Below are 21,961 nucleotides of genomic sequence, written 5' to 3' on the forward strand. Positions count from 1 at the left end.
AGTGTATTGGTGTATTAAGGTATAAAAATTCAATGTCACTGACAAAGTGGATTTCATTTTTCTCCTCTTCTGCTAACTCAAGACCCGTTAGACAGCTTGATTTGTGGTCATGTATCTGTGCATAAATAGCAGCCTCCAGTGGTCATTTAGTCCAAATTGCACATTGTATGTGGGGTCAGTATGGCCTCTGCACCTTCCTCACTTCAGTGGGCCTCTGAGACTGCTTTGTGTGGCTTTTCAGGTGTAGCTGAAGGCGACATACATGCTTTCATCCTCTTGATTACCAGCCACTGTGGTATAGTCTTAAATTAACACAAAGGACTAAATTTTCCATCACAATGGCTCATTAGTATTTTTTCAGAATTTATTCTCATTTAGTGCTCAGTTCTTGGTTACAGAAGGGAGTTCCTACCTGAACCACCATAGCAGCAAATCCAGATGATTTCATGTGGGGAAGCAGGTATCTTCCTTGCCTGTAGACTCACTGCTACGTGCTTTCCTCTATCAATTTTTGTATCATATCTGTGGAAGCCCTGTGCATGCAAAGCCAAAAAAACGAAGATATATGGTATATTTAAATGTTAAATGGAAAATACAACGAAGTATGTGTTTTAAAATAGATTCCACCAACAGTCCATCAGATTTTAAACCCACAATGCATACCTGCTGTTAACTGAATGACATTCTAGAGTGAATTTACCAAGGAATATATACTTCCATGCATGAGAACCTTTCTACCACAGTCTCAGAGCCACACCATGACTGTGACACACTTTCATCAGATGTCACAAATTAAACAGGCTATGGTCTTGCCAAGTCTTGGACTTTGCCTGAAGGACTTCACCATTCTTTTCCCCTTTTAACCCATTCACAGGAGCAAGAAAGACGGCTAAACTTTGGACAAAGCCAGAATATGCACTCCAGTTATGCTTAATTAAGGCTTGGAATTGATAAAGTTTGGAAAATGCCCATATCTATGTCATGTGCAACAGAGAGAGTTTATTCATTCTTATTTGCTATCTGGAAAACATAACAAAAGCATGGATTTTACATCTGGAAGTGAGAAATTTTTATTCCTCCATAATATTGAATTGTTTTTGTGTGGACACAGAAAATCTGCAGCTTGCCTCTTGCAGCCTTTTGGTATTTCAAAGTTGTGTTCTCCCACAGGGGAACTGCAATATCCAACCACAGCTATTCTGCAAGGTAATTTTGCTTTCCACTGTGGTGGATCACCACTTGGCAAACAGCTCTTTCTGTTAGATATTAGCACGACTCTTTCTACTGCTAAAGGAACACAGAAATGGGGTGGAAGGCTAATAACAGCGCTAGACATCGATACCGACTGCAAGTGCCCAGCAGGCATCTCGGCATTTGGGAATGGACATTTTTGTTACTGATGGTGGATGTTGCTTGGTACTTCGCAGGGCGTAACACAGGTGTGTGGAGGCTTGCAGAACTGAAGTGGTAGGGTCCTATTAGCTGTGTTTATATAGCTATAAGAAAAAAATTGTATGAAGCAGAAGTGTTTCAGTTTGATTTCTAAATCTGATAAGGTCCTGGGTTTTTACAAGGAATCAAATCATTTTATATCAACAACGTTTTTCATTAAACTTACTCAGACAAGTTCAATTACGCCGTGTGTTTCACCGCCCTCATCACTGGCAAGACCAAAGCAGGAACATTCCAGCCTTCCACGAATTGCCCCGTGCATGCCAGGAGAGCTGCTGCTTTCCTGCAGCTTCCAACACAGGCCTATCGGTTTACTCTGGTTTAGCAAACCAAACGCTTCTTGAAACCCAGATTGCTTTGGAATCAATGTTTCCCACACTTCAGACATTTTGACATCCTATTTTGCTTTTATTGATTTTTATACACACAAGAAGTGAATGTTTTCCACCATATAAAAAGAAGCTCCTAGAATACTGCGATTGGAGAAAGCTTGTTATACAGTAGTTTGCCATGCAAATTCAGAACGCCTGCTGTAAGACTGCAAATGTCCAGTGTAAATGTAAAAGTCCAGTTTGCCAGTGTGATCTTTACGATTGAACATATGATGCACGTGAAGCATTTCTGTTTTCCGTGAGTCTTCCTTTGGTGTAAAAAAATTTAATGTAGGTAAACTAGAGATGTAACAGGTCTTTAAGATATCCCGTCACGTATGAAGTTTTGCCTCACTAGCTGATGAACAAAAATTATTACAGTGGACCAGTCGTGCCCCAAATAAGCTATGGGTGAACTTCAGTCAGATTGGATTGTCATTTTGAGGACAGTTCTCAGGAGACGTCATGCCAGGAATTCTCCTGACTCTTAGATGCTTTTGCTGTCTCTTGCTGTGGCATAACCAGTAAGAATCAGCAAAAAGCCTGGACCAAGCACTGATGGGGTCTGTGACAGCTAGCGAGCTGCAGAGTCAGATTTTGTCTCTAACCACTCCCAGCCCTCCTACCCTGCCGAAATGCTAGTTAGATGAGGTTCCTGGGCCTTTAGTTGGAGCTTCTCATGATAGAAAGCCAAAGCGAGTACTGCTTCCCACCTATCCTCTGTTTCAGGCTCAGGACCACTGGTAATCCTATGGTTTTGCACAGCAGCTAAAGACACAGTGCAAACTACAAACACTTCTTGTAGAGGAAGGTGCTCTGAGTTGAGTAATGGGGCTCTTACCATCTGCATTTTGTCTCCTAATCACAGAATCACAGAATCACAGAATGTTCTGGGTTGGAAGGGACCTCTGTGGGTCACACCTGCACTGCTGCTTCTGGTACTTGGTGCAAGCTTTTATTCGGTATATGTTAGAAAACTAGTGGGGTAAATGCCACATCAGCAGGGATTGCACACAAGCGTCAAATCCAAGGAGATGAAAACGTGCGGGCCCCGAGGACACCCCTTGTCAGAGCTGGTGCCTGCTGCTGAGCTGCAGCCTGTGAGCGTGGGTCCCAGGGGCAGCACACAGGCCACGGCCACGCCGGCAGTGTCACCCAGGGACATCTCTCTGCTAGGCCACCTCTCCCCTCCCTCCTCCTGAAACCTAACCGTTTGCTGCCAGCTTCATAGCAGCCATTCCGTGCCTCCCAGCTGGCAGGCAGGGGATGGTGTGAATCCAAGGCTTTGCTGACGTTCCACCCATCACTATTGCGTACAGGGATGAGGTCCTTATTCCCACTCCTTTCTAAAGCAGGTGTTCAGCCCCAGGCATGCTCTGCCCCTGTGCAAGTCATCCCTGCAGTTTACCTATCCCACCTCTTTCATCGTTGACCATGCCAGCAACCGCACTATAAAATCTAGTGGGCTACTTTTTTTGGGTGACCTCCTCAGAAGAATCTCTCCCTTTCTTTTAATGGGAGCGAACACGTTGCTGTCCATGGCCCCCAGGTCTGCAGGCTCAGCTTGGAGCTCCAGCAGTGACGAGTGCACCGCAGGACTGTCCCACGCAGCCCTATTCGATTTCCATTTCAAGAACACATGCGCTGAAAAATGATTTCCCAAAGCCAGCGGTGGAAAACAAAATCGAAAGCCTAAACATATGCAGATGGCATTCAGAGCCCGGGCTGCTCCTGCCAATTTCTGCAACTGGTGCACACTCAAAATATTTACTTAGGAATTCTTAATTAAGTAAACCATTCAGTAGTGGTGTAGTGTTTCAGATGAGTCGTAGTGTCACCACAAAATGCCTCGGTGGTTCCTTCTAACAAAGAATCCATTATGGGGATTTTTATCAGAGCTGGCGGGGTAAGTTTTCAGTACTGTGTGCCGAGGTTTAAGCCGTGCAGGTCCTGTGCTGTTAATGGGATTCATGCGGCTAAATCCCTTCATCCCTTGCTGGAAATGAACCCCCTGCCCAACAGCAGCTTCAGGTGAATATCGAGTAGCAGGTTGAGGGGTGAGATCGTGGTGACCCTATGGGCACCTATTCAAAGGGCTCGCGGTAAGGCTGGCTCGGCGGCTCAGGGGAAAACGTGCACTGTGCTGTGTGCAGCCAGGAATACAAATGAGTGAGGGTGTCGGAGGAGAAGGGGTAGCTCCTGAAGCCACCCCTGGCCGGCAATAAAATGTTATTTGTCCAAGGAGAAAGGATTACTAGAAAGCAATTTTTAGGGCAATATTTTTTTTTTAGTCAAAAGCTTCAAATCAACTTGGCTAAGTGCTTCATCTGTATGCAATGTGTTGTTGGTTTAATCTCTCTATTTTGCATGTTTTGTTATACATTTGTCGGAACTGAATTTTAAGCTCCTTGGAGAAAGCTCAGTAGGTATCTGTGCCTGTACAGGAGCTTGGGGACCACTCTGAAGACTGGTTAGTTCCTGCTCTTTATCTATAGGTAGACAGTTCTATTTCATAATTCTGTCAAAATTCAGATACTTCTAACAACAATGAAAATTAGAATTTTCGTCATATAGTGAATGTGGTTGAACAACTGTTGTTGTAACTATTTACTTTGTATTTCTATATTTTGCACTTGTGCAAAGACTCTAAGACCCTCTGTGAAGTATGGTGTAAGTGATGATCTTCCTATATGTGAAATTCATCTGAAGCTGCAAGAACATAACAACATTTGAAATCAATGAAATGACTAATGTGTTCAAGTTACGCAAATGCCTATATTTGTAAATATGAAATAGCAAATTATGAATGAGGGCTGCATTACTGCATTAAATTTTATGTGCTTAAAATTCACATGATTTTAGGCCTTAGTGTTTAATTTCTGAAGTGTTTTCCAAGACCTTTACTTTTATGAATTTCTTGGACTATATAATATTTCTCATGGTTGTGATCTTCCAATTTTTCCATGTGACTTTGTGAAAAGGAAAGCTGTATTTGTTTAGGTCCCAGAGAGAAGACACAACCATAATAGGAGATACATTTTGAGGGAGAATTTTCATTTTTTGTGACAGTAGTCCTCTGTCTTTGCATGATTAAACATGCAATATTTCAGAAAATAAGACGCAGCTTGTCTCCCACTGCCATGAACTTTTGCTTGCTATGACTGCAGTCATAGCTATTTTTTCAGAGAATGAAGAACCTGATGTTTCAGGATTCTGATGCAGAAACCAGGCCTTCTAAAACATGGCTCCTCAGGTTTAGTTTGTTGGAAGTTTGAACTGCAAGGTCCTATCCAAGCCCAGATCTGTGTTTTTTTGATTTGGATGTAACTCTTTTTACAACTATTGCTCAATTTCAGTGCTGGTATTTCCCTTGGATTAATGACTAAATGATGAAGAAACGTGAAGACTCTCCATATGCCAGCCGCTACCATTAATTGCTTAGGAAATGTGACATTATTCCACTAACGCTGTTTAGTTGGACAACCCACATGGATGATGTTTAATTGGATAACCCATGTGGATGACCCAACATAAAACTCTGAAGCATACGTGGGCGGTCGTGGTGTGGGATGGTTGCAATTACCGTAAACTACACCAGAAATCTTGACAAAACGCTGCACTCAGGATTTCCTCGTGAGAAGAAGCAAGGAAGTTTGCACTGCAGGGAAAGATTACATGGGAGAAGATGCCAAAATGTGGCATGGGGATCGGCCTTTTGACAGTTATAAAGTGAAACGTTCTCCATCTAGTAAAAAAAAAAATGTAACCTTCAACCTGCCAAGGGGCAGGAGCATGGCACAACCCTCCCGAACGTGTGACAGACGCACAAACTGAGGGACGCCACAAGAAGCAGCAGAAAGGAAGCTTGAAATGCTGTTGGGTGCATTTCTTTAATATAAATAACGTTTTCCGAAACCTCAGTTTCTTGATTCAGCATTTCTTTTGGCACTGAAATTATAGTAACAATTTAAAAGTAGGCTAAACAAGTCTGAGGGAATATTCTGGTAAGTTTAGGCCAGAGAGGGGGAAGTCCCTGCAAGTAATAATAAAAAAAAATAAGACCTCCTCCACCCCCAATAATTGCAGTTTAATTCTTTTAACGAGGAATATCTTAAAACACTTGACAAATGCATAATAATTACGATATCCTCACAGTGCCTTCCGAAGCACATGATCATGCTTATTTGCTGGATGAATAAACTGACCCAGTGTATCAAAATACTTTGACCAAGGCCTGCTGCAAATACAATGGGAGACCAGACAATATGCTCTTTAGCCTAGTTAAAAGAAAGTTGCAATGAGTATGGAGGAAGCAACTAAACTGAAAATTATATGTGATGTAGATACTGTAGCCAACTGTTTCTTATTTTCCTTTGTTTTGAAAGGTCATAAGTTTGCTTAGCTCAGCTTGAGATAATAGTTAGTGGACATTCTGGGGGCTCAGCACTTTTGAAAAAATGATGTCAGAAAGTTATCTCATAGCTTTTATCAGTATTTTTATTTTTTACTTTTTAAAAATATTTATGTCATATACAAATAGTTTATATATATAATTTCTATCAGGAAATCGGTCACGTGGCCTCAGTAAGTCAATGACTGTCGGGCAGCCAGGGGACCAGAACTGTGTGTCTTGTGCACGTGTGTCAAGCCCCAGCTTAAATTTTGAATGTTTGTGCATGTCTGTTTCTGGGAACCCAACCCTGGATTTCTTCAGGATTAGGTTTTTCCCTGAGAGGTCACCGTCTGAAGCAGCTCCTGCTGCAAGGGAAATGGGTTACCGGGTGGGGAGGTCTTGCAGGACGCTTGGGCACCTGCTCAGTCCCAGAGAACTGGGCAAAGCCAGGTGGAGGGGGTGGGATCTGGATGGAGCACAGCCTGAGAGGCACCTGGAGGACTGCGGCATACGCGGAGCCGGGGAGGTGTTGCCACCAGGGAGCCCTGGCCGTTATTCTGCTCTGAAGGATGGCTGTAGAAATTCACCCTTTCCTCAGCCAACTCACTGCCTGTGCGCCCTGGCAGACAGCGAGTGGCTGACCTGGGTTCCCCGCAGCTTCCCTCGAGGAGAAGAAGCACAGGCTAAGCTGTAACGGCAGAGTCCCTTGTCCCCCTGGTACCTTCAGGTTACTTACTCTGTACAAGATATCCTTCCCTTGTCAGAACTTCAAAACCATGGAAGGGCCAGACCTGGATCCTAAAATGATTTGGGAAAGGATCCTGGCATTTTAGAGTCGTTGAAGAGTATATGTTTCTGAATACAACACATCAGCTATAAAGGAAATATACTGTGTGTTTTACTGCGACATTTTCAGAATGTACGTCCCATTTGATGTGGAAAGTGGCTGAAGTCAGAGAGATAAAAGCTCCACGAGTTATGAAAGAAAGCAACACTTTTCAGTATTGAGAAGTGCCTGACTTTTAAAAAATTACACATTGATACTTTCCCCTGTGTTTTTCATTAACTTTTGAAGCCATAAATTAATACATAAAATGCCATTGTAAAAGTCAGAGAATCTTATTAGCTCTACATCAAACTCATAATGTCTTTTACAAGATTATCATATCTCTTGGAAAGTCCTGATTTAAAGACTTCATAATTTAAATATTTTATTCAGTTGTTTAAGTAGAGATGGGCTAGAAGCAAAACCCTAGCTCAAAACCTTAGCTCAAAACCTGCATGAATCTTGGGGACTCGCTGTTTCCAAGGGATGCTCCAGCTTTGTAGCTCAGTACCCAGAGGAACATGAATTAAAGCTACAGGTCTGAGCGCTCCTGCTCCCAACACTCTGAGTGGTCTGAGCTGCAACTGCATTTTGCTCTGATTTTTGGTTTATAGGCAGTATCACATGGCATGCATGTTCTGTGTTTGCAATATCTTGTCTCTATATCTATACCCCCCCCCAGCCATAAATAAAACCCCACATTTCTCATGGATTGTTAACTTTGGAAAAGATGCACAAATACCTATTAACAGCAGAGTGAATCATCATGGAATTTCCATTTCACCATAAAAGTGGTATTTCATTTGGGCCAGGGAAGAGTTCTCCATTTGGCCCTTTTTGCTCTGGCTTTACTGTAGTTTATTGAAATGACAAAATGAAACACTCTGATTTTGTTGAAATGCAACATTTATGTAATTTTGCAGTTACCTTTGAATCAAGTTGATAAATTCCTATAAAATTCTTCAATTTTCTGTAGTCAGCATTTTCCAAAAAGAGCATTTCCAGTGGGAAATTTTTAACACTAAGACGAAAGGCTTAAGTCAGTATTTAAGATGGACGTAATGGGGAAGTTCGTCTGGATCCTGTTACTCACCTATTTATCTATGGCAACTTCTGTTGCTGTGGAACTCCACTACAACCCAGGATGCTGCAGCATGAGCTGGGCAAGCATCTTTATGTTACAGAGGCGGTCAACAACAGCATTTGATCCAGTGATCCAATACCAGGCTGGGCCGAACTAAAGAGGGGAGAGGGTTTGTGGAGGTACTTCCTCGCAGCTGCCAAGAAGCAGCGATGCTCTCAACACCTCGGCTTGCCAGCTGAGGAGCAGGGCAGCCAGCTGGTCAGCGTGGCAGTGGCTTTTCCAGGATTTGGTCACATAGCTGTCTCAGGGTCCATCACACCATGCTGAGCAAGGCTTGTTTTGCTAATGCAGCTATACTGCTCTCTTTGCTCCTGCTGATTTGTCCAGAGCTGGTTGAACCATCCCGGCATGGGCCTGACTGGTACCCAGCAGATGCGACCTGAGGCATCACTGAACATGTATTCATGTTGTCTTATTTGTCAAAATATTACCACTTAAAATGTAGCCTGTAAAGATGTTGAAAAGTGAGCTGAAAAATTAAAAATAAACGCACTAAACTGAAAACATAAGGCAGGTGTCAGTTATATGCAAACTTTATAATGAATTCTGGAAATATACTTTAAGAATGAGAACTACAAATATTTCAAGTCCGGATGGCACATATAAAGGATCACTCGCATGTGCTCCATGATACTTGTCAGATCTGTAAGCACATTTATGCTGGTGAAATTTCATTTCTCACTCAATACACTGAGTGTAACAATGGGCAAGAGTCATTCTCTAAATTGTGTTTAACGGTTTCAAATGAGGGATGGATGAACTGGCTGCAGTAATTAAAACACTGAGCCTGAATCTGCATAGGCCATTCAAAGCAGACAAGATCTCCAGAAGTTTGCGGACAACCAATTATCACTATTTTTTCTTTTAAATATATCTTGCTTTCCACATCTCATCAGCTGATGGCTGCATGTAGGACTGGAAGCAAAAGTGCTAGAGCTGAATTTGTTTGTTGTTTCTGGCACAAACCAGATCAGGAATTACTGCAAGATTTCCAACCTCATTTGCCAGACCAGAGGGGTCAGGATAAGTCTGCATTATTATAGGAACCCAACTTCTAACCCTTCCCCTTTTGCCCAGCGCCTTGCCTGCCACATGGCAGCACATGGCAAAAGCAATCAATGGCCTCAATTTGGTTATAATGTGTCTTTCTGCTTTTTTTCTTCAGAGCTTTGTCATCCGTGGTGGCTTTAGGAGCTAATATCATCTGCAACAAAATCCCAGGCCTGGCCCCTCGGCAGCGAGCGATCTGCCAGAGCCGCCCTGATGCCATCATTGTGATTGGGGAAGGGGCACAAATGGGAATCAATGAGTGCCAGTACCAGTTTCGGTATGGGAGGTGGAACTGCTCCGCGCTGGGGGAGAAAACAGTCTTTGGACAAGAGCTTCGAGTAGGTAAGGGTGTCTCTAATACGGTGCTGAAGTGATACATCGGGGTTGTTTTTCTTCTAGCTTTCTCACTGCAGTCCTGCAAAGGTTTATATCCCTCTGGCATTTGCCTGCTGGAGTTGAACGGTGATGCTCCCAGAACAGCTGTGGTCTGTATGTTTTCACTCAATGAAAAGCAACTGGCAAGAGCCAGGAGATTTCCAGTGTTCTCTAGATGAAGTCATTCATATCTGTGCAACTTCATACCCAGCAATGACCCAGATGCCTGCATGGGCATCCAAGGACACAGTCATCACACCCCATGAAAAAACATTTCCAATTGTCATCCTATTCAAGGTTACCATGATAACTGTGGTGCATATTACGGTCAATCAAAAACGGAACTAAGATCGGCTCCAAAAAACCCTCTGCAGACTTCCCAAAAGCTTAAGTAATGGGAGAATCCCAATTAACTGATGGAAGCACAGTGCATACAACATTGGCCTTCCCATATGCAGCAATTATACATATCCATTTTAGTGTTGCTATAATAATGTGAAGAAATAGTGCCAGTGATTTGAGGCAGCAAACCTATTCAAAGAAAATAATATAGGACCTTGGCCTGACAAACTGTTAGCTGGCAGAAGATAAATGATCACTTTCCATTTACCCTATGTCTGATATTATTTCATAGAGAAGATTATGCAATTTTTTTCCAGCACTCAGATCATTATTTTTCTCACCACCCAGCTCAGCGTTCCTGACCTTCCCTCTCTCCCCCAAGGGCTGCCCAGTACCTTCTCCTATGCTGTCTGCTGCTGAGTGTTGGGGTAACATTTTGAGGTGTGTGGCTCTCACATGGGTGCTCAGAGTGATACCATCCAGCTTCTCAGCGTGGTTGGAGCACGTTCTTTTTGTATTCGATTCTTCTTCGGGTGACACCTCTTTCTTGAATTCAGTGGTTTGGGTGAGTCTAGTGCTTGCAACACAATTGAATGTGGTCAGACAAAAGAACTCTTCAAAACTGTGCAAAGAAAAGGCACAACATTTCATCCTGTCTGTGCAAAAAGGAAACAAGATACACGGTACTTTGGTTGTTACTGGGGATCAAGGCTTTGGGTTTTTTTTTTTCCAACACCCTTGTGAAAAAGATCCCAAAATCTGAGGTATGCTTCAGTCAATGATGGAATTGAACATTTTTTCAAAGAACGTGCAAGTCTGAGAGTCTGACAGAGGTCTGGGCTTCTTAAGGGCGCAGTGGCCCAGCTGTGGAGCGTTGCAATTGAATAAATCTATTGTCATCAGGTGAACGGACTTATTCTATGAGCATCACTCCACACCAAATCACAGAAGTGAATATGGCTAAAACTCATAATAAAAAGACCCACAAAACAAAATTAATGGCAAAAAAAAAAAATCTGAACTTTTTGAACTTCAGAAAAAAGTTTGGTAGAATTTGGTTTTGGTGCTGAAAATTTGGTGGTGAGGAATTTGCTTGTCAGCATCTGTTCCCACATTTGTCCTAAGATATTTCTAATTCTGTTCGGAGAACACTTCTTGCCTAACATTTGTTTCTTAAAAAGAGTGTAAGCTGAAGGCATTCAACACTCTTAAGACACCATACACAGAAAATAACCTAACATTTGACTTTTAACTTCAATTTAAAAAGTAACAGAAAAAATCCAGTCACTTTTGTCTTGACTATTAGAAGCACAGGTCTGGTCCTCCTTGTCTGGTCTTCTGCTTGTTTGTCTTAAGTTGATGTCCAAAACGATGTTGCTGCCAGAAAACACACAGCTGCGAAGCACGCTATCACTGTACTTCTTCCTGCTATGTGGTCTTGATCTGCCAAAGTTTGCAGGCATGCTCTGACCCTTAGATAACCTCTTAACTTCTGTGAGATCATTTACGTCCTTGAAGAGGCACACTCTGAAGGGTTGTACCAGAGTTGGTGTCATCACTAAGCAGTGAAGAGGCTTTCACCACTTCCGCTTTTCTCTTCAAGCTGAGAATCTTGTGACACCTCATCAGCTCCATCCTTGTACTCATGAGTAATATTCTTCTTCACCACAGAGAGACTTCTTTCATCCTCAGAAACCTTGCAAGTAAGCACAGTCCAAATGCCTAAAGAGGACTACAAGTCATGCTTGTGCTTTCATTCTGAACATTTTGGTACAAAATAAGAGCTACAGGGAAAAAAAATTGTTTGGTGTCAGGATGGACCAGCTATCAGTTTGGTCAGATTACACAAAGTTTGAGAAACCCAGGGTTTTCTCGAGCCACTGTTCAGGCCATATTTGCCAAAATCTGGTTCACCAGATTTTTGACCTCTTCACCAAACCTGGGTGGTTTCTTGCAGCTCTAGAATGACTGATGCGGAATTTGGTGGGTTCTTTTATGGCTTAACCCAGACACAGACTGAACTTGGCAGTTGCCGCTGAGTTCTGCTTTGACATTTGTTGGGTGTGAAACCACACAAACTGTAACGGATGGAGAAGGTTTACATGACCCCTGCCAGCTGAGCCAGAGGAGTTCCATGCAGGTCTATAAAGGATACCGTAATCCACATGTCTTTATTTGTTTTATAAGTGGAGTAGCGCTCAGAGACAATGTGGTCAGTATCTAGGAAAAGGACAGGGTTTAGAAAGTGGTGTTATTACACTGGCGAGGGAAAAAAATATAAGAAGGACAAAGCTAAAAAAAACCCACCCAAACTTTAAAGGTACAAAATACTTGTAATCATAAATATTCTCATGTGTAACAAAACACATCGGTGTCTGACACATACAGAAACACTAAACCAGACATTTTGGTTCTGCCTGAAGACACTGGAGAAAGGATTAAGACTAAAAAAGTCTGAAGTACTTAAGTACTTCACCCCAAAGGAAAGCTCATCCAGATTTTTCCCAGAATCACTTAGGGAGATGGACTATCAAGGCAAATTATTCTGGTCATAGGGAGGAGAGGGCGAGTAAGCTATGATAGCATGGTATTGATTGCTCTCTATCTGTATGGGAAAGAGAAGACCTACTCTTTAGCCACTGGGCCAAGGCTCTACCATGAGCACTGACAAGTGCAGATTTAGGGTTATTTTCATATCCCAGTGCAACACTCCGTCCCTCTAAATTCAAAGCAAACCCCCAGACTCACCCAACATGAGGTTCCTCCAACAGCTGTGCATCTGTTGCGAGCTGCGAGCACCACCTCTTGGGTGCCATTGCACTGCAACTATGCATGTCTTCCAGCCACAACCAAGCAGCAGCCAGAAGACATGATACAGCAGCAGATGTCCACCCTTGGGACTTCTGGGGATCCTACTGTGCCAGGGGAATCCCCAGTAAACTAGCTAAGCTGGGTTGGTCCTGAGCTCTACTTTCAAAGAGGCACTTCAGTGGATGAGGGATGTACCACCTATGTAATACAGGGGAGTCTGTATTAAAAACAGTTGAAATAGTTCGTTCAGAGACAACGGAAGTAATTATGTTAGACATGGGGCATTCATGTTGGTGTGAAAGATTGATAGCAGCCAGAGACGATAAGTGACAAGAGAGTTCCAAATGAGTAGCATGAACAAAGGATCTAGCATGGGATTAATTAGCCAAGCAGTGTGTCTAGCTTTTTTTGTCATATTTATAGCTAGGAATTTTTCCACAGTTATGCCATCGCCAAAGAAAAGTCACTACTACACTCACTTTGCTCATCCTATCCCTGTACATACTTATATTTGTCACCTTCATGCATTCATCCCTAGTTTTCATGCCAGCTTCTCACATAAAGTCATCTTTTGCACTCTCTACTCATTCCTCTTGCTAGAAGGCTCTTTGACAAATTACCTCTTTAAATATTGCCTCTGTAACAAATGAATTCACACATTAATTGGTCAATGAAGTATCAATTGATATTCTATGCTTGATAACCATTGTTGAAAGATAATTGTCATTCTAATTTGTTGAAGACAAGGACCCTGATCTGGAAGAGTATAGCCTATGGTCCTATCACGTTATTAATGCAAAAGAGCTCCAGCACTAAGTCTCTATTCCCCCAAAGCATGGTTGAAGCAATCTGTTATGTAGGTACCTCTGAAAGTCACAGATCATTAGTAACAGTTGGAAGCAATAAACTCCACGCAAAAGAGTGCTCAGTGCAGCCTCTGAAGTATGGAGGCAGAATCAATGACAGAAGTCAAACCTACCATTGTTCTTTGACAGTGGATTGTTGTGGCTAATTATTTGTGCGTTAACCATTTCCGCTGGAATTCTCCAAATCGAAGTGCTTATAAACAGACTGCTCTTACCCGTGCTAATTCCAGGGCCAAAATTAGGCGTTTTGCAAAATATAGCTGTCAAGAGATAAAAAGCAATCTGTTGACATCTCCTTTGTCAGACTCATGATGTGGAAAATGATCATGACTTAGTAGTATTCATTTGGCTGTATCATTGATACAGTGATTTTCCAACTCGTTGAACTGGACATCTGACAGGGAAGAATCAACAAATTGGCAAAGAGCAAGGGAGTTCTGAAGGTTTTTTTTTAAATTTGTGATCTTTTGTATTGATCTGTAGATTTCTGGCATGTTGAAAGGATGCACCTGAAATGAGGTTAAAGCCCTGCTTGCTGTGGGAGGTTTAGGAGAAGAACAACATCTTAAGAAGCTTCCTGTTGCCACACATTTGCTCAACTTTTGGTCCACGCTCCAGGCAGAAAGGGGGAGGGATGGGAGAGAAAACTACAGTTTTAAAGACTAAGAAAATGTGTGTATGGATTTTATTAACTCACAGGTGAAGGAGACTTTACAAGTTATTTTGAGAAACACTGTCGGAAAATAAATTTGAATGTCACTGTTATATGCAAACATGCACTCATACACATACACATAAACTGCCAAGAAGACAGCATAATTTCAAACAAAAGATTAAGAAAGGGAGGGGAACATCTTCTGAAGGAAAGATACTTATAAAAAAAGTGATTCTTTCCATATTTGCTCTGGAAACAGGTAACTAAATTCACATTGGATCCCAGTGTTTTAGCTGCAGGCCTGAAAAAACCACGGGAATGGGGCATGAAAGATAAATAAGTGATGGTACCATGGAGAAATGGTTCGCATTTTATCATGCACACTGAGAGGGTGTCAGTCAGTAAATTATTTTTGGTTCAGGCCATATATAGGCTTAATTAAATTTGGATTCAGGCTCAGATATGAATCCCGTAATTTTTATTCTGGGCTACGATGGTGGTTTAACCGAGATGCCAAATGGTCATAAAAACTTCCTACCAAAAATGGGAGGAGTAGAGAGAGTCATTATTCTCCAAAAATGGAAATGTGTAGATACATTAATCTAGCACAGTAGTGTCTAGTATGGTATGAGTTGGCCAACTTGGAAAGCTTGACTTTCAGTATGAGCAGAAAACTTCCAGTACATGAAGACAGGCGGCATTCTTAGGAATGCTTTACAACCATACTTGTGCTTTAATGCTATCAGCAAATCAATAAAGGGAACCATAAATGAATCCAGATAGTTTGCCTAAAGTAAGTATATTTCTATCTCACATTTTGCCTTGCTTTCCTCCTGCCATTTCTTTCTCTGTTATTTTACATTCTCATTTTCCAATTTTTTAATCGATTTATTTTGTTAGTTATATATTTATTAATGCTTAGTACTATTAATATATCAGGTTGACTGTACATTTATTATTCTAACATCTGTGTATTTATTATGGGAAAATCTATTTTTACAGACTTGTGTTATATCCAATAAAAACAATATGGGGGAAAGAAGGGAATCGTACAGCTGGAAACAATTTGGAGGGGGAAAATGAGTTGGAATTAGATTATTTTAAATATGATACAGAACAGGGTACACACTTCACCGACAGAAAGGCAGTAATTATCTTTGTCGTAGCAGTAGATGCTATATTGGTTTAGGCATTTGTCAGTTATTGTGAACCTCAATTTGACAGTGGCTTTTGGACCTAAAGTGGAAAAATTTCTGTTTTTTTGTTGTTGTCATGTAACACGGGCCCGGACGTCAACGTCCTTTGAGCATTCAAGCAACTGATCAGAAAGAAACTTTTCAGGAATTTGAACTGGATGTCTACGTTAGTGCTAGGATACGGTAAAAACATTCCAGTGTCAGAGGTGGCTTCTCAAGGAATGGCATCAGCTTTCAACTCCTAGTGCAGCAGGCTGCCTGGAATGCCGGGAGAACGGTACACAGGATGCATTCAATCAGCTGAAATCTGTACTAGGACTGCGTGCAACTTCCGGAAGGACACGTAGGACCAATACAAACTGGGTTTTTATTACCCACCTGGCTACCTTGGAATGACTGCTGACGTCCATGCCACAAAATGTCCTGTGGAGCCACTAGATTTAGCGAAACTAGTAGATGCTATAAAGACCACAGCAAATTTAATGAACTGTGGCTTATGCAAGCATAGTTTTTAACAGAAGCACAGTGGTGTGTAACAAGGTGTACTATCCTTGATTATTTAGAGAGAGAATTTTCACATCATTAGGCTGAATTAAAAAAAACAAACAACCCACAACACAACAAGACATGCACAGTGAACCTCCACCCCTGCCAGCTGGGTGACTGGCAGGCAGAGGCAGCTGGTAAAGAGGAAAACCCCCTGAATCTGGATGTCCTCCGAATGCTCATTTTGCAGGAAAGATTTATCAAACTGCAAACGCTCATTGCAGAGCCTGCTCCTGAAACGTCTCAAACAGCCCATTTCTTTTCACAACTGACGTGTTGTTGCTGGAAGGAGAAACAAAAATATCCTTAACCTTAAGGGTCTCCAGTATATTTGTTCTAGCTTATTAGATATCTATTATTGCAGAAAGATTTCAGTTATGTCAGTGACTCCCCCACAAGTTGCCTTACAAAGGTAGAAAGGCCACGCTGGAACAAACCTGGGCTATTCCACCTAAAGACCCACGCACTTGTGTTAGTTACCTTAGAGGTAGTAAAGTAAGTACTATAAGGTATGCAAGCTGCCTTATGAGGACAGTTTTTTCCCAGTGAAATTCATTGCGATGGAAAGTTAAACAGTGGGGAAAAAGCTGTGATAATCCAGCTGTTACAAAGTAAATGAGAGGGCTGTTTTTATTTGCGTTATCATCTTTGGGGGAAATTAAAGAATTGATTCAAACTGCTTTCGGGTTATAGAAGGGTGGATAAGATTTTTACTATCACAAGTAGCAAAGCAAGACAGTAACCCAAACCAGAACAGGCAAATAAACCTCCCAGCTGGCAGCTTCTGAGGTTGGGAAGGATTGATATAAAAGTTCTGAAACAACTACTGTGCTAAGAATTTATATTATTTTAACTGAGGAGACAGAGGAGACAGCCTATTGGGAGAGTGGTAGGTTCAGTCTCTTCTTCATTTTAGTAGATTTCTGTCACTTGGAGGTTTTCAGAAAAATTAAAAAATCTTTCTATTGTAAGGAAGTACTGTTGTATTAAACAAATATCCTATTTTGAGAGGATGGAGGATTCCCAGTTTAGTGAATAAATTCGAAAATTTGTGGGTGATCATATCTCTGTGCTTTAAAAATTTGTTTAGATGCCAGAGTCTCACAATGATTTGGTGAGGCTCAATGTTTTCAAAACACATTGAAAATCATAGATTAAAAGATAAACATGAACGGACAATATCATTTGTAAATAATGAGTTGACAGTAATAAATTTTGTTTGACTGCATTGCTGCATTAATTTTATCACCTCTCTTTTTCTGTGTCTCCTTATAAAAGAGATGTCTAGCATATATAATCTGTAGCATATATAATAATTTCCAACCATGAATAGACGAATTTTTATATTCCTTATTTTATATTCTCTTCTCCCTAGTCTTTTTGTAAGGCACTACTGTCTAGTTCAAGTACAGCTCAATTGTGGTTCTATTTTTTTTTTCTCCTCAAGGGTCATGAGTTTAAAGAAAAGTATAATTTTCTTAAATTAAAATGTTATTGTTGTCATTTTAATATTTACCTCTTCGGCAGCACGCTTACTTTAAAAGGCAGACATCTTTATTCTAAACATAGCACTAATATGTTAATACAATTACTTCATGAACTCTGCATGGCTTGCAGCTGAATGAGAAATGGTAGACGTTGACCTGAATGAAATCTGGAATTTGCATCCTGAGGGAACTGCTGACTTTTAAAACTTCTGTTTCATTCCGTTTTTACACATAAAAATGAAGATTTTCTTGGAACAGATGTTTTTCTGTAGACCTTTCCAAGCTAAAATACACTGACATACCTGACTCTGAACAGCTCCACTTTTGTTTGTTAGTGCACTTAATTTTAAATTCGTAAAGTGCATTGATGTAAATTGGTGCAGGGAACTGTAACTAGGGAGACTCAAGTGTCTATGTCATCAGCTCTGCTCTCACACGCTTACGTATGTATTCTAAGCTATATGGTTCCACGACACATCGCACAGCTTGATAGGAGATGTCACGGAGCATGACACTACCTTCTGGTTAAAAAAAGGCCATTCTGCTCTCAGAAAATAACAGACTGACATAGGGATCAGTTTAATACTTTGTTTCAATGCTTTAAAACTAAATGGACCTGTTTTTTATTAAATGGAATAGCTCCATTTAAGTATCGGTATGGAAAAGAAAAATCTTTTTGGAAAGGGGTGGGTACTTCTGGTTTTTGGTATTCTGTGACAATCCTGATAAATATGCAATTAGATGTAGTGGAAAAGGGTACCGTTTTGTATAACGCAGCTTTACAGGCAGAGTCTGTAATGACCTGTAACTCTGATCAGCTCCTGCTCAGCATTGGCCAGAATAAAAATCCTCCTTTTTTATTGCTTTTAACTTTGTCTTTAGCTACTGAGGATAAAATCTTCCACGTTACTTTACTGGTCTGCTTTGGGATAAGTGAGTCAGAGGTCCTGTGGAAAAGATAGTATGCAAATTCTAGGCTATTATTTAATTGAATACTGTACCATAATTTGGACACAACAGGGCTAAATTTGCATAGCAGCATGAAGTTCAGCATTTCCTTACTTTCAAGTGCCTCACTTGGAACATTAATTTTCCTTTAATGTTTTTTTTCACATCACTTTGTAAAAATATTGCTGGCTACAAATGATCCATCACATGCTGACTCAATCAGTTACTTCCAGTGTCCCAGTCCTATTGGTCAATGACTTGCAATGTAATGCATGCTTAAAACAAGCAGGCAAATAACATCTGAAGTTAAACAAAGTGGTGCTGGGCTTAATCCAAACTGACGGGGGCTGAATTCTCGTGCTATTTCTGTCAGTAGAAATTTTGCCACTGTTTTCACCAGATCCAGGATTTTACAGCCACTAAAAAGGCTCCTGGCTTTTGGGTACAAGTAGAAGTTCAAACTGGAACTGAATTTCATAGCAGGGACTCAGCTTAATCCTAAGAAGTTAAATGTAAATCAACTATACAACGTATGATTTTTTAAGTACGGAGCAACTTTGCAAACAGGCGGGTACTGCCAAATCTTGCCACGGCAAGGAAAGTTCTTTACGTAAGATGACAGGTACCGCGGGACAGCAGCTAACCTGCTGGGATGTGATCCTGTCATAACCTGGGGTTCTAATGACTTTGGAGATTCCTTGAGTTTACTACTGCGGTTAACTATGTTGTCAAGATCTCTTCCCTAGAATTACAGATGATAGGTTTGGTCATCTAGTTCAACCTCTACATCAAGCAGGACAGGCTAAACATAACATTAGACTTCAGAGTTACATGTGTAGCAGCATCCCTCCCTTTCCTCCTCTATTCTTTGGGATACGTTGTGTTTGGTAAACCAGCTGTTTCTAAATTGAAAAGCTTGAAACGGACAAAGAGGCATTTACAAACATTACAAAAAAACAGAGCGTTTGTTGATCTGTACATTTTGGTTTGCAAACAAATGTTTTAGCATTCAGGCTTAGATGGCCGAGCCATGCAGTTTGTCACAAGTAATTTCTTTTTCTAACGAAGTGGCTGGCGTATTCCAAAATACTACATCTGACAAATATCTTATTTTCTAATTGACAAAATTTCCTCCCTGAGTATTGTGCATGACTTTTTAGCATTGGATTAAATTACCCATGACTGTAGTTTATTTCTTACTGACATATTGTATGTCCATAACTGTGAAGTATAATATTACTGTTACTGATACAAGAGTCAAATCAAAATGAAAGCAAGCAAGCAAGCAGGACGACTACATCATCTACATTTGGAGGCTTGAAAAAATGAATCTAGCATGGTAGTGCCAAGGTAACTGTTCTCTCAAGATTCAAATTGGCCAACAACTGTGGTTGTACTCTGCTTGCCCTATATGTGCTTAACTTTAAGCCCTCTGTTTTAAGTCCTATTAAAGTAAAAGAGGATTTGGAAGTGTTTGACTTTAAATACACGCCAAAGTGGTTTGCAGAATACAGAAGTCCTAGTGCAAGCCAGCATGCAAGGTCGAGCTGACGATGGGTCCTTCAGCTAGTAAAAAGTGTTGCACCTATTCGATTTTGATTGGATTTGGCCTTTGGATTAAAGTGGATTTGGAGACAACTTTTAGCCACAAGCGTAATCTGTTGTAATCTATAATACTCTCCACTGCAGAGGTTCAAACTCTGATTTCTGGGACTGGGAAAGCAAGATGATTCCTAAGACTTAACAAGTGTCAGTGTAAAAAGTGGGCTCAGATGACTGAGGAGTAGACTGCTCTCACCCCAGAAAGCTCACTGGTGCACTGGGAGACTTCTATCTCTAGATAGAAACTCAACAGACATGAATAGAATTGCTGTAGACTGGAAAATTCTAAGTTGCTAAAATGAACAAAGTTTTCTCATGGATCATGATTTATTTACGCCTGTTCACTCATTTCTTCATGACAACACGGCAACTTGTTCTTTTGTCAGATTCAGCCTCCACCCATCCTGCTCACAAGAGGTCTCTACGCAATGTCCCATCTGACATGGTCAATACAACCTTGTAGTTTCTGAGGGGAATGGCGCAAGAGGTAGCAGTGGTTTTGGTCTCTGTTGCTGAACTAAAGGGCTTCGGATGACAAAGGCAGAAAAACGTGAAGACCCTTCCTCACTTCTTTCCTTTGGCCCAGTTTCATACCACATAGCTCCAGGCATTTGTACAAGATGTCTAAGATAGGAACCTAATCAGCCTGTATTCCTTGTATGGTCAAAGAAGAGAGAAGCACTTCCAGAGGGCAATTTGGATCTTAATTTGACTGCATGACTGTCTGGAGGTCCCTGTTGACTATGCGGGGAACTTAGACTCCCTAATTAGATATCTAGCCTGTTAACGTCTGATTTTGATTTGTCTGTGAAATTTTTCTTCCTCTCCATGTATGTGTCTCAGGGGAGAATGTGGTCCTCTAATATAACTGTTCGACCCACATGGAAACATGACCTTCATTTGAAGTCCTAGCTATTCTTGGTACTCATTCACCAGTAGTACCTGCAAAAGTTGTCTTAGCTGATGACTTTCAGACAGAGACTGGCAACAAAAAAATGCTGCAACCACAGGCGTAACTCCACCACTGCTATTCGGAAATTTAAGAGCAAGTGGGAGTCCAAAATTACCACCAGATGGTGCACCTATTTAGCGAGTGACAGAGACATGTTCCACAAGAAAGGGTAGCCACAGCCTCCAGCAACCCATCAAGTTGCTTCGCCTGCTGTTTATTCTCAGCTGTGATATAAATTGAATGTGTTTGAAACACGGACCTGCCGGTCATACTGTTCTGTTACATTTAATATGGAGTATGTTTTCAATCTCTGTAATGGAAGCCTTTCAACCGCCTGGCTAGGGACACGAGCAAGTGGGAAAGAGCATAGCAGATCTGCGAGTGCATGTGAAGGGAGAAGGAAAGTAAAAGAGATGGGCTAGGCACAGGAAAAAATGGTAACAGCAGACAGCAATGAGCAGGCTCCAGAATCGGAAGTGGTCAGCACAGAGCATCTGTGCATCGCCGTTTCCTTAAGCTGGGCTAGTTTTGGCTATTAATGGTAGGTAGATGGGAGTAGGCTGAGGTCAGTGCATTTCTGAAGGATACTCTTGATGACTAAGTAAATGTTTTGGAAAACTGCCAATGCTAGTGTCCCAGGCGAAAACACATGGGGTATTTTATTAACTGCATAGCAAAGGTGGTGAACTTTAAGGTGAACTTTCACCTAAACAGTGAAGTGATTTTTATTCTCTAACTGCTTCTCATTCCTAAGCACTTGTATTACTCTCTACTCAAGAGAAAGATTAGCACATGTTGATAAGCATATATTTTCTTCCATATTTCTCACAATGTCACAAGACCACATGGTTCTTTCAACTAGACTTGCTGTAAATCAATATATTATCACGTGTAGGACGTGTAGGGCTCTCTTCCCATTCTGCTCCTTGCTTTAAAGAGTATTCT

The 21,961-nt window shown here is 41.2% G+C and overlaps 1 protein-coding gene across 2 annotated transcripts in view; it reads left to right on the top strand.

Annotated features, from left to right (window-relative positions):
- The window catches only part of WNT7B (Wnt family member 7B), a 95,388-nt gene that overhangs the window by 45,036 nt on the left and 28,391 nt on the right, over nucleotides 1–21,961 (top strand). For both annotated transcript variants that reach the window (XM_009937210.2, XM_009937203.2), the window contains exon 2: nucleotides 9,352–9,578. In XM_009937210.2, the coding sequence (XP_009935512.2) occupies nucleotides 9,352–9,578 (227 nt within the window). The remainder of the gene's footprint in view (nucleotides 1–9,351; nucleotides 9,579–21,961) is intronic.

The sequence above is a fragment of the Opisthocomus hoazin genome, chromosome 1 (assembly GCF_030867145.1).
Source record: "Opisthocomus hoazin isolate bOpiHoa1 chromosome 1, bOpiHoa1.hap1, whole genome shotgun sequence".
NCBI lineage: Eukaryota > Metazoa > Chordata > Aves > Opisthocomiformes > Opisthocomidae > Opisthocomus > Opisthocomus hoazin.